Genomic DNA, 13,045 nt, shown 5'->3' with positions numbered 1-13,045 from the left:
TTTCCTTGTTTCAAAATTGGGATTATAACAGCCTCCTTCCAAGAAGAGGGGATCACACCCGAGAGCCATATAAGGTTGTAGAGAGTGAGGAGGGTTTTTTTGCGTTTCAGAGGGTAGTTGCTTCAACATTTCGTACATTACGCAGTCAGAACCTGGGGTAGATGTGTTACAGCAGTTCAGTGCTGTTTGCAGTTCTGCTAAGCAGAATGGTTCGTTGTTCGCCTCATTTTTTGCAGGTTTTCTTTCCAACTTCTGTTGTTCTATTCTTGCTTTGTACTTTTGGAAGGTTTCGGAGTAGTGTGAGGAGCTCGATATGTGTTCAAAATGTGTGCCAAGAAAATTAGCTTGATCCTCCAGGCTTTCTCCGAGGCTATTTACTAATGGCAGGGAGTACGTTTGTTGGCCCTTAATTTTCTTCACCTTATTCCACACTTTTCCCTCGTCTGTGTACGAGTTGATACTCGATATGAACTTTGTCCAGCTTTCTCGTCTGGCTTGTCGGCGCGTTCTCCTTGCCTGCGATTTGACCTCCTTGAAATGTTCCAGGTTTTCTGCTGTTGGGGAGTCACGAAACAACGCCCACGCTTTGTTCTGATTCATCCGCGCTTTTCTACATGCATCGTTCCACCATGGAACTCGCCGCTTAGAACCCAGGCCGCTTGTTTGGGCAATACATTTTGATGCGGCATCAAGAATAAAAGCTGTAAGATACATGACAGCGTCATCTAAGGTCAGAGCGGACAGCTCAGTCCATGTCATGTGCGCAAGGGTTTTGTACCGTTCCCAATCAGCTGAGTCAACCTTCCATCGAGGAACCTGCGGGGGCAGTTGGTCTTTGGTCGGCGTACTCAGGATGGTTGGGAAGTGGTCACTCCCATAAGGGTCTTTCAGAACGCTCCATTCAAAGACGGGTAAAAGGGAGGGTGATGAGATGCTAAGATCTATGGAGGAGTATGAATGGTTTGCAAGGCTAAAATACGTAGGCTCCTTCTTATTTAAAAGACATAAACTAGACGAAAAAAGGAGCTGTTCAATGAGACGTCCTCGAGAGTCACAGCGAGGATCGCCCCAGAGGACATTGTGTGCATTAAAATCACCTAGAATCAAAAAGGGTTCTGGGAGTTCATCTAATAATGATTCTAAATCGCGTCTGTGAAGCTGATGATGTGGTGGTATATACACGGAACATATGGTAATGAGTTTGTTAAAAAGTACAGCTCGAATGGCCACTGCCTCAAGGGCCGTCTGGAGCTTCAAATGGTGGCATGCTATACTTCTATCAACTATAATGGCCACACCGCCAGACGATACGACAGCATCCTCGCGGTCTTTTCGGAAAGTAATGTATTGCCGGAGGAAGTTCGTGTGTTTTGAAGTTAGGTGTGTTTCTTGCACACACAGCACTTTCGGGTTGAACTTACTCAGAAGTTCTTGGATATCGTCTAGATTTCTAAGTAGTCCTCTTACGTTCCACTGTATGATGTTGTCCATGATGGGAAAAAGGGTGCTGTGTGTAAAGTGCACGGAGATTGGCTCATTTTACGGGGCCTTTGTTAGGCCCTGTAATTGGTGTTTTGTCCTTTTTGGAGCGGTCGAGAGAAGCTCGCCGCTCCTTCGGCGCTTCCTGCGCCGTTTGGCTTGACGTAGTGTCCATAGCCTCTTGCGAGGCACTGGACACCCGCTCGACAGAGCGGTCTGTGCGTCTCTTAGACCTCGCCTCGGTGGACGAAGTCTTTGTCCCCACCGAGCTGGAGGTCGATAAGACCCCCTTGGCCTCGTGATTGCCCTGGCTGCTGCCAGAGCTTGTGGAGGCCACTGGTGTGGACAGGTTGAATGTGGGCAGGGCAGCGGTAGCTGCTCCCACCGAAGGGGCAAGTGGCGTTAGCCTGGGCACGCTAGGCGTGTTCCGGGCTACCGCCAGGGGCCGTTGTGGTGCCGCCCCTCGTTGCACCACTTCGGCGAAAGGTGTTTTTAGTGGAAACATTGACGAGATCCGTTGTCCTTGCTTCCCGAAACGTGATGTTTTCTTTAACTTTTATAGTGATTATTTCTTTTCTCTCTTCCAGGCTGGGCACGCTCTGGAGTATGCAGGGTGGCTTCCGTCGCAGTTTGCACAAAGGAACTCGTCATGATTGCAGTCGTCAGCACTGTGACCAGTTGTGCCGCACTTAGCGCAAGTCAGCTGCCCTCGGCAGCTCTGAGATGCATGTCCAAAGCGCTGGCATTTGAAACAACGCCTCGGGTTGGAATGAACGGTCGGACATTGAGTTTCACATATCCAGTTTCAAGAGTTTCGGGTAGGGTGGTTGAACTGAAGGTGAGTATCAAGTGCTTCGTTGGTATTTCGTTGTTGTTACGTCTGATTGTGATGCGTTGGACATGTGTCACACCTTGTTCTTTCCATCCATCGAGGAGTTCTTCTTCATTCAGTGTCATCAAATCTTCGTCCGATACCACGCCCTTCACTGTATTCATGGTACGATGTGCGCTCACAGAGACAGGTATGTTTCCAAAGGCTACGAGGTGCGAGAGTTTATTGTACTGTTCCTTATCCTTTAGTTCGAGGAGCAGATCTCCACTTGCCATCTTTGTGGCCTTATAACCGGTTCCAATGGTCTCCTTTAGGCACTTGGCAACAAGAAAGGGTGAGATTGCTCTAGCTTTCGTTGACGATTGTTCGCAGTGGAGGACATGGAATTTCGGGAAGGTTTCTTTGTTTTTGGGCCAGAGGAGTGAAGTTACGTCGGTGCGTACCCTTTTCGGGGCACGATCGGTTGCTGAAGGGGTCGAGGATCCCATGGGAAAAAGTGGATTTTTCGGTAACGGCGCCTACCACCCACCACGGAGCCCAACAAGGGGGCGTGTCAGAACATGTGTACAAGTCTGCGCAACGCCAGTAGTGCGACGTTACTATAACCCAATATGGTTTACCCTAGGTTGGGTAGCCACACAAGGTTAACCCTTGCCGCCACTAAAATTGGAAGTGACTAGAAGATAGGAGAGGACAGGAAAGGCTGAAAGTGAGAGAGAAAGACGAAGATGAGGGGAGAGAGAGATAGGAAAAGGCGACTGCCGATTTCCCCTGGGTGGGTCAGCCCAGGGGTGCCGTCTGCGTGAAGCCGGGGCCAAAGGGGTGTGTTGCGTCTGCCGGGGGCCTTAAAGGTCCAATCACCCAGCGTCGGCTCAACCCCCAGGATCCCCTTTTCCCCGGACACGGCATAGCCACGCACGGCGAGGCGTGGGAGGGATCGAAACCCCCCGTTAGCTCGGGTCCGTGGTGTCGCTACACACCAAACGCCTGCTTGCGCAGACGCCCCTGCGGGGGTGATAGGAGAAAGAGGAATTTCTGTGGAAGCCCAACTGATGTGGCAGACAAGAGTCTGCTCCCTTCAAGTCCGCAGTCCAAATCTGCCTTCTAGACGTCGATATATAAGAACATCTGAAATTTTGGATGCTAAAAAGCTTCGGCTACCGATTTTTCGGACTTCCTGTCCAAATTTCAGGTCCAAAACAGCATTAAAGGAGCCCCCACTCCTGCCACATCTTTCATCTCCATGTTGGAACCAGCGTTTTCTTGAGTTAATACATTTGCGACCGTATCGGAGCTTGAAAGGCAGCTTTGCCGCAATATGGGAGTGTGACGAGGTGAAGCATATTGAAAATCTAGGGGCCACCTCCAATCAAACATTGACTGTATTTGTCTTTGGGAAGTTCAAATTGTTCGCATAGTAAAATTTCAGTGCAAATCGAATAGCAAACACTATTAAAAAAATATTCAATATTTCGAATATTCGCACACCCCTAGTTATCATTTATGGTTCCATATTTCATTGGATCATAATACGACCAGTCTCCTGTCTACTCAACTTCAGCTTTACTATCAGCCATATGATGACTCCTGCTTATACTCACGTCTACTCACACATACTTCGAAGCACTAGCGTTCATACAGCATCTCAATATTTATTGATCAGAGGCATGAGATACGGAGGGCGTCGGGGGGAGGAGGGTTTGGCCTCCCTCTGGCAAAATCTTTCATGGGAAGTTCTTGATAAAATATCCCGTGTGAATTATCTCTTTCGATAAAAATGTCCTTACTGCATTGTAACCATTGATAACTCGAATTTGAAGGTATGAGATGAAAATACGCCAAGTAGAACACCAGTTATACGAGATATTGACGTTAAAGAGCATTGACACTGTGGGTGAAAAAGTAAATTATGTGCTCATGGACTCATGAGACGACTCGCTCAGACTCAGATCGAGCTGTAAGCCTGAGTCGGAGTGAGTCCAAGCAAGCAATATTTTGGAGAGTTTGAGTCCGAGTGAGTCCGGTTGAGAAAAATTTCAGCGAGTCTGAGCGAGTCCTAAAGGCAAAATATATTTCATGAGTGAGTGAGTGAGCTCCACATTTTTTGCCCAGCTATGGCGACCACACATATTTTTCTTTTGCTTCCTCCTCCCCCCCGTGTAATGTCCAACTCGGGACCATTAAGGAACAATGAATTATGATGACGATAATGAGGCCCAGATGGTGGTCTGCTGGGCCAGGTGCCCCATATTGTAAAAGTATGAGCGGAAAAACAGCTTGAACGGAAACAAGTTCCAAATTGAGCATCTGTCCTGTGAATTCCTTTTCCTTCTTGCTGTTTTTGTGCCCATATTGTAAAGATATGATGAGACCTATTTGGCAAAAGAGTAGCAGCAGCAACAACAACAACAACAAAATCAGACATTCACAGGAACGAGAGACACACTACGAGCATTAACACACGTCCACAAACAGAAGATTCTTTCGAAGGCAGAAAGCATAGTATCTCACTCAACAGGTAAGGCAAACAATGTAGGCAACAACCAGTTAACTTGAGACGTAGCCTTCAACTGATTAAATGGTATGTTGCCTACAATGTTCGCCTTACCTGCCAAGCAAGATACTTTGCTTTCTGCATTCAAAAGGACCTTCTGCCAGTGGACGTGTGTTAGTGCCTGCCCTGCATTTTTCGTTCTTGCAACTGTCTAGTTTTGCGCTCTAATGCTCCCAAAGGCTATGCACCATCTCGCTGAATTTCCAAGTGTCGTTAAACAACAGCAACCGTGATCAACGAAACTTGGGGAGCTTCGCAAGCAAAGCAAGCCCCGCTCTGAAAGCTGGCACGCACCGATCCCGGCGTCTGGCGACTCCTCGTCAAGAACATGGACGGCGAACAGGACGGCTGAGTGAGCTGCTCCGGCTCCACGTCGAAGGGATTGGTAATGCTGCTGCTGCCACAACCGCTGGGCGTCGCCAGTAGCGCCACGCCGGCCAGCGCGCCACTGCGACTGAGCGGGGAGCCGGGGCCGCTCGAAGAGGCACCTGTGTCCTCAGCACTGGTGGCCACGTCACTGCTGCTAGCGCTTCGGCTGCAACGGGTCACAGAAAAAGGCAGCCAGTTGATATTTCTTACCAATTTTTTTTTTTTTTACAGCATACTCGGTCGAAAGACAAAGCAAGGGGCATAACAAAAGCTAACTAGCCTAATAAATTCAATCACAAAATGGAAACGATAAAAACACGCTGACACAATAGGGCACGGTATAACAAATAAAGTAAAATGAAAAAGATCATGCAAATCGTTACTAGAGAAATATACGCAATGTAAGACAGCCAGAATAGCTTGTTTTGTATGGCTATGAACAGAAGGATGCATAGTAATTAAAGTCAGGATTATTATTGTCACAAAATGCTTCAAGAGCTACCGTGTTCCGTTTGTTGATGATCCGAGGACACAAAGAGTTCATGAAAAGATCAGTAAGTGTGCAGTAAGATTCAAGAGTTGTAAGTATGTGTATGTCTAGTTTGTCTTGAAATTCGGTGCCTTAAGCAAGTTTCTGAACTAATGTTAAATTTGCAAGAGTAAACGAAAGCGTAGAAATTTCAACCTTGCAGCTGCTCTTTGGTATCATAAAGTACACAGGTGATTACTAGGTGATTTCAATCTTCCGTCTATTGATTGGCATTCGCATGTGGCCGTCGACTCACATGATGCTTCTTGTGACTTATTTCTCGACTTAATATTCTCTTTCAATTTACATCAGGTTGTAAATGAGTTCACTAGAGTATGTGCAACACGGTCCTCTGTACTTGATTTAATTTTATTATCCAATGCTTTGACTTCATATGTGAATGATTGCCTTGTTGAAGAAGGTTTATCAGACCACAAGATGATTATACTGTCCATGAGCATGTCGTCGTGCACCTCACAGCAGAAATCGGGCATCACTTATCTGAACTTTGAAGCTGCCGATGATGTTAGTGTTTTGGATTTTCTTGAAAGGTCGTTTGGTAACTTCACTGCTATTTATGAATCAAATGGTAGCTCTGACTCCTTGTGGGAATATTTTCATAATATAACAATGGAATGCATTAGGCGGTTTATCCCTAAGAGTTTTAAAAAGTGTAAAAGAAATAACCCTTGGATCACGAGAGATATAATTCATGTCAAACGGAGGATTAAAAGGAAGAGAAAAGCTTGTTCTCGTGATCCAAGTGCCCAGAACAAGACTTCACTTCATAACATGAGGCTTGATCTAAATCGTCTTGTCAAGGAATCTAAGGAAAGATTTTTTTAATGTAACTTTGAAAAAATTTCTGTACGAAGCACCTAGCAAATTCTGGAGGTATGTAAACCCGTCCGAGAAACAGAATAAACCGGTCGATGAAAAAATTGCCCTTGAACGCGCGGAAAATTTCAATTCATTTTTTTCTTCTGTTTTCACCGAAGATGATGGTGCCCTTTCGTCCCTTTCTGACGCTTCCAATCGCCCTCCGGTATCCGACCCGTTAATCAACGAAGAAGGAGTGTTAAACCTTCTTCTACACATTGACATTAAGAAATCCCCTGGTCCAGACGGCATTCCGAACGAGTTTCTATATAGATATGCTCAATGGGTCGCAAAGTATCTTACTATAATCTTTCAAACTTCAATTAATCAGGCCTCATTTCCTCTAGCCTGGAAAGAAGCTAAAATAATACCAGTTCACAAAAGTGGGAACACTTCAGAAGTGGGTAACTACAGGCCTATCTCTCTTACGAGTACCTGCTCCAAACTGCTTGAGCATATAATGTATAAGCATCTCTCTAATTATTTAGACACTCACAATTTATTATCACCAGTGCAACACGGCTTTCGAAGGGGATTATCTACAGTAACGCAGCTTGTTGTTACAATTCACGATTTTGCGCAGGCAATTAATCGACGGGAACAGATTGATCTAATATTCTTAGATTTCGCCAAAGCCTTCGATAAGGTCTCGCATCCCAAACTTTTAGTAAAAGTAAATGAAATATTCAGAAACTCAAATATTACTCAATGGTTCATTTCATACCTCTATTCTCGTACACAGTACGTAGAAATAAATAAAATTAAATCGACGTCCAGACCCGTTATATCCGGTGTGCCTCAAGGCAGTGTTCTGGGGCCTCTTTTATTTCTTATTTTTATAAATGACCTGCCCTCAGATTTGTCTGTTCCCGTGAGATTGTTTGCAGATGACTGCGTTATATAACAAGATCACATCCCTGAGAGACCAGGTAGACCTGAACAACAACTTAAACAAAATTCTACTATGGTGTAATGAATGGCAGATGACTCTAAACTCCGTAAAATCAGTTTGCATGAGCATAACAAGAAAAAAGGTACCTCTCAAATATAATTACAATATTGGTTCCCACGATCTAAAAAGGGTAACAGAATATAAATATTTAGGGCTAATATTCACTCCAGATTTGAGGTGGAATACTCACATAGACGTCACCTGTAGAAAGGCAAACAAAACTCTATGGGGTCTGAGGCGAAGGTTACATGACGCAACACCCGAAGTAAAAAGTCTTGCGTACAAAATGCTAGTACGACCAATAATTGAATATTCTAAAATAGTATGGGACCCTCACACCACCACTAACCTATATAAACTGGAGAAAGTTCAAAGAATGGCTGCCAGGTTTATATTCAATAAATATCAACGCATGCATTCTGCTTCCGAACTTTGCAACCGTGCAAACCTACAAGCCTTAGAACTTAGAACTAAGTATGACCGTTTGAAATTTCTATTCCTCATTATTCGTAATCAGGTTAAAATAAACTATTAGATTTCTTTGAAATTTCTCCAGATCCGCGCTCTAGACACAAACACACTTTATATATACAGCCGCCAGCCACCCGAAACGACGCATTTAAATACAGCTTCTTTCCGAGGGCAATTAAAGAATGGAATGAACTACCAAACACAGTCGCGATGTCTTCCTCTATCACAGAGTTTTCTGCAGCTTTAGAATCGCTTATTTTCTCCGAAATAGATGCGTCATAGTATTTTTTTGTTATTTTTTTTTTATTCCTATAATTCACGATGTCAATGTAAATTGCCTCTCGCTTTGTTAATTGTTTTCAATGCGCAGAATGCAAGTGCACATGCCTGTGTTTAATTTTGTCTTTTAGTGTAAATGCCTGTGTTCGCTGTATGTCTCTATTTTGTAACGTATTTCATGACCATTTCTTCTTTCTTTTTTTTTTGCTTGAATTTCAGCATTTATGTGTATGCTATTTCATTGTATGTGTTTTCCACTCCTGTAAAAACCCCAGCTTGGGGTTGACAGTATTAATAAACAAACAAACAAACAAAAGTAGGAATATAATTAATGGCCATGAGCGTTGTTGGCAAGTCGTTTCTCTGGTAAGCATTGAAGATAAAACGAACTGCTTTCTGTTGAACCATCTCAAGTTTCTTAATGCCTTTCTTTAAATGCGGGTCCCAAGCGACATGTTTCGTACATAGCATGCAGCACTATGAAGGCTATATAGTAGGGGTGTGCGAATATTCGAAAGTTTCGAATATTCGTCGAATATTACATTCGAAATATTCGTATTCGATTCGAAAATCGTGTATTCGAAAAGTTGCGAATATTAGATAACTTCGAATAATCGAAAAATTCGAATATGCGATTCGATTAACGTGCACAATATAACTCGTCTTCCACATTTCTGCTGCGTTCGTATAGCTAAAAACGTTGCCGAGAGGAGCGATAAACATCGTAAGTACACGGAGGCACGATATCTGCCTGCGACGAGCGCCCCAATACGTATGATTTATTTCTGGTGCATCTCCGACGTGCAGCGCTGTTGGCGATCATGTCACCGTACATTTTCAATATTATGCGGCCGTAACGTGCCGCACTACCACTCGTTCACTATGCGGGACCACTTCTGAAGAAAGACAGTTACCCATGTGACTGGTGGCGGACTGTAGGCACCTTCAGATACCCCAGTCTGGCAAAGCTTTGCCCCATGTACCTCCCTATACCAGCCACTTCTGTTCCAAGCGAGCATGCCTTTTCAGTGGCAGGGGGGCGGGGTTGTCCCTGTTACAAGGGAGCGCCTGCTGCCTGATCATGTGGAGCAACTCATATTTCTTCATGATAACATCTAGTCATTACTTTCATTGTGCCGTGATATTTGCTTGTGTTGTGATGTGCATTGTGCTAGCCTGGACATTGTGTTCTGGAGATAGCAGTGTATGTTATGTTGCCAGTCAGGCAGTTAATGTTTTTTTTTTCAAATAGCTACGTGCTAAATAAAATATTGTGACTGTGGGGGCATTTTTCCTTTGATATTCGATATTCGATTCGATATTCGAAGGTGGATATTCGTATTCGATTCGTATTCGAAAAATTTGATATTCGCACACCCCTACTATATAGTCATTTAGAACTCAATCCTTTGTGACACGTCCTCATTTGGAGACGCCACTTACTTTTGCCATTGCTGCGCACTACTGCCAAGAAAGAGACCACAAACACTCAGCTAAAGGTGAATCAAGCATTTTTGTTGCCTTAAGTCGCTTGACATCACTTCTGGTTGAAAGATTTTGTTACATACGATCACTTCGGTGAAGGCAGTGCCGTGTTTGATGACACGCTGAACGTGGCGAGTTCCGGCAGGAATTTCGAAATATTTTTTTTACCTTTTTAGGAATGCTTGCTGCCAGCAGAGAACTATCGCATGTAATTCGATTGGGTTGTTGAATTCATTTCATAAAGAAATATAGCATGACTGGCAGCACAACATTAGATTGTCACTGTAAAATACACTATAACTTATTGTAACACTTCCATTTGCTTTAAATTTGGTCTCCAGAAGCTTGGCATCAAATTATGTAAGTTTCATGAATTCATAGACATTTGATCATGATGTGTGTAGCAAAGGTTTAAGAAAAAAAGCTTAGCTCTGCCCATGGAACTGCAGTGCACCTACCCTTAAACTCTGTAAGCGAGCTGTGCCTCCTCAAGTTTGTTCAAAGCTTAAGCGTTTTCACTCCACTGATTCAAACACTAGGCTTGCAGAAAAAATAAAAGAGTTTGCTTTGTCTATCCAAATATAATGTGCGTAAGTACTGATGTAACTTTATGAAATATCTTGACATCAGTAATCAGCAAGAAATAGTATTTGAGATAGAAACAATGAACATTTTAATTTTTTGATAAGCCTAGTGGGTATGGTACAGTAGCCGATTGAAAAACAAAGCCTGAATGAACTTGATTTGACTCGCCTGTCTTAGATGTGAAAAGCAGCTGTATCATGGTACTTTCGATTGAGCTAGGCTTGGCCCTAACAATTTTTTGTAACCACATCATCACCAATGAGAGATTTACAATGTGCCTTTCCACAGTGCCTCGTGAGCGTAGTTTGATCACACGCAACTACTTGGAAGGAGCCAGGATGCGCTAGCTTGAGAAATGCTCGAAGTCTTTCACATTGGGAAGAAATGCAATTCTTGCATGAGTGTGCAGTCAGTATTTCTGCACAATAGTGAATATCAAATGTCAGATTTAGATGGCCTAGTTGTGAATTGCATTTTAATCCTTTTCTGTGTATTCCTGCACGTGCGGCGAGTTTTGAGCTCTGCACATGTTTTCAGTGCTTTTACATTAGGTAATCAGTTGTTTGTCGTAGTCGTGTCGCCTTGGTTGTGGTCTGCATTTCATGCCTTGTCTGTTTACCCTGCACGTGTTGGTGAGTAGCCTAGGTCTGCACATGTCTTCGAAAGCCTTTATGTGTTAAATACTTCCGAAAAATAAAGTGAATTACGAGTTCGCGTTCTTTCTGTTCCTTATTTTTTTTTTCCTGTTTGTAACCTCGAGTCACGTCTTTCAAGTGGACTTGCCTTTGTTAGGGTGGCACTGAGAAAGACAAGTTATCTAACTGAAATATTTGCTCCAGTGACATTCCTGGTTTAATGATTTCTCGTCGCTTCAAGCCTCCATGTTCACCTGAACTTCAGTTTACGAGATAGTAACATCCAAACGAAACTAAGAGTCAGTAGGGAGTAAGAAAAGGCCCACTCTTGTACTGAGCTCACCTTTACACCGGTAAAAAACTGCAGGTAAAAAAAATTTAAAACAGAGACGCAGTGCGAAGATGTTCTGCATCCCTCTTTCCTTCCACTATAAAAGCTAGTGCAATGTATATGAAAAGCACCAACTTGCTCACTTAACAAGCAGGCTAACGGGTTTCCACACCATCACTGTAGCAGATATACGTTCCTTTAAGGTATCCTTTGGCAATTCAGAACTTTGAAGAATGCACAGCAAGTGCTCGGTATGCCCAGGGCCTGCACTACAAAAACATTTTATTAACACTGTTTGCAGGAAATTTAAAAGTAATTGGAACTTTGGAAGCAAACGTCGATACATGCAGTGGACTAGGGCAGGAAATCAAGATGAAGAGATCTCAGGAGTCCAGAGAACCAGTGAATTCAACCACAGTAGAGGCCCACTCAAACTCCTTCACGAGTTTCAACTTATTTATTATTACTTCCCGTAACATAGCGATTTCTGAGAGAGAGTCAAATGTCGGAATAGATAAGCTACCAGCCCACAGCGAACAGGGTGCGCGTTGCAATATCCGGGAAGTTGCTTTCGCGCGCGCGTTGATGCAGCTGAATGCCCTCGCACCGAACTGCAGGATGTAGTACAACTGATCTAAGCACAAAACCATGGACATGCGCAACTGTAAAATCTCAAAGAGCTAAGTCCACAACAGCATTAGGGGAAATCAAAACCAAACAAACTAAACAGAAACCTCGGAGTCGTGACCTCAGTACAGGGATGACGAAAGATCACAGGGCGAAGTGGGGCGTGGAAGCCGCAACATTGTCTCATATTAAAGCATAACGAAATATTAAACGTGGGCCTGTCAGTTTACACGTAACGCGAATCGTCAACGCTCGGGCTTGCGAATCTACAAGCCTTGCTTTGCGAAGAAACGAACCACTACGTGCCGCATACCAGTCGCGGCACTATGTCGAAAGGTCAAAGAACTCACCGCACGAAGGACTGCTTGAATTCGCTCATTGTTGAGCACCGCTCCTGAAACTGCCTGCAGTCTTTTCAGGTACAGTGCAGCGACTCCTCGCTGTGCTTCGTCCACGCAAAGCACAGCAGCGGAGACTTGCAGCAGCAAAGCGCAGCAACGAATGTCAGGAAGTCGTTGACGGGGAAAGGCGCATGTTTTTTCGCCGATGGCAAGTTCCACAGTGGGACGCTATTAGCGGGCTGAGAGTTAGACGTGCAGACGCCACTGGGATGTTTCGGGTAGCGGGAAAGCCCCTGTCATCGGCGCTTGAACGGTTCAACACGCGTGAGCCGGACCGGCATGCCCCTGCATATCTATTGTTGTGCCATGCGCCATCCCAGTCCCACCCAGCCAGGGCATTTAAAGGCGCCGCCGGTGCCGCGAGCCGCAGAATCCTCTTTTGAAGCAGCCAATCACGGTCTCAGCATTTAAAAAATGGGGCCAATCAGGGACGGCTTTGCGATCGGCTAGGCAGCGTTCGACTTGCAACGATTTGAAGCCATTGCACAGAGTTTCGCTTCTTAGTAAAGTATACGTGTAATAGCAAAATTTTTATTTCACAGCGTAACTAGGAATTCAAAATAAATTTTTGACTTCAAATCGGCTTAGAAGTACTCACGAAATTAGTGCTAAATAGAACAAATCCTACTTTCCCTGA

At 44.3% G+C, this 13,045-nt stretch overlaps 2 protein-coding genes across 2 annotated transcripts in view; one reads left to right on the top strand and one right to left on the bottom strand.

Moving 5' to 3' along the window:
• The window catches only part of LOC119405352 (protein aurora borealis), a 49,201-nt gene extending 36,479 nt beyond the window's left edge, over positions 1–12,722 (bottom strand). Inside the window, exons 1-2 of the mRNA XM_037672190.2 lie at positions 12,358–12,722; positions 5,160–5,400 (exon numbers count right to left, since the gene is read on the bottom strand). Coding sequence (XP_037528118.1) covers positions 5,160–5,400; positions 12,358–12,386 — 270 coding nt within the window. The 5' untranslated portion in view covers positions 12,387–12,722. The remainder of the gene's footprint in view (positions 1–5,159; positions 5,401–12,357) is intronic.
• Positions 1–13,045, top strand: part of LOC119405353 (uncharacterized) — a 203,823-nt gene that overhangs the window by 100,549 nt on the left and 90,229 nt on the right. The gene's annotated exons all lie outside the window — the stretch shown is intronic.

The sequence above is a fragment of the Rhipicephalus sanguineus genome, chromosome 9 (assembly GCF_013339695.2).
Source record: "Rhipicephalus sanguineus isolate Rsan-2018 chromosome 9, BIME_Rsan_1.4, whole genome shotgun sequence".
In the NCBI taxonomy this organism is placed as follows: Eukaryota; Metazoa; Arthropoda; class Arachnida; order Ixodida; family Ixodidae; genus Rhipicephalus; species Rhipicephalus sanguineus.
This window is presented reverse-complemented; position numbering and strand designations above follow the sequence as displayed.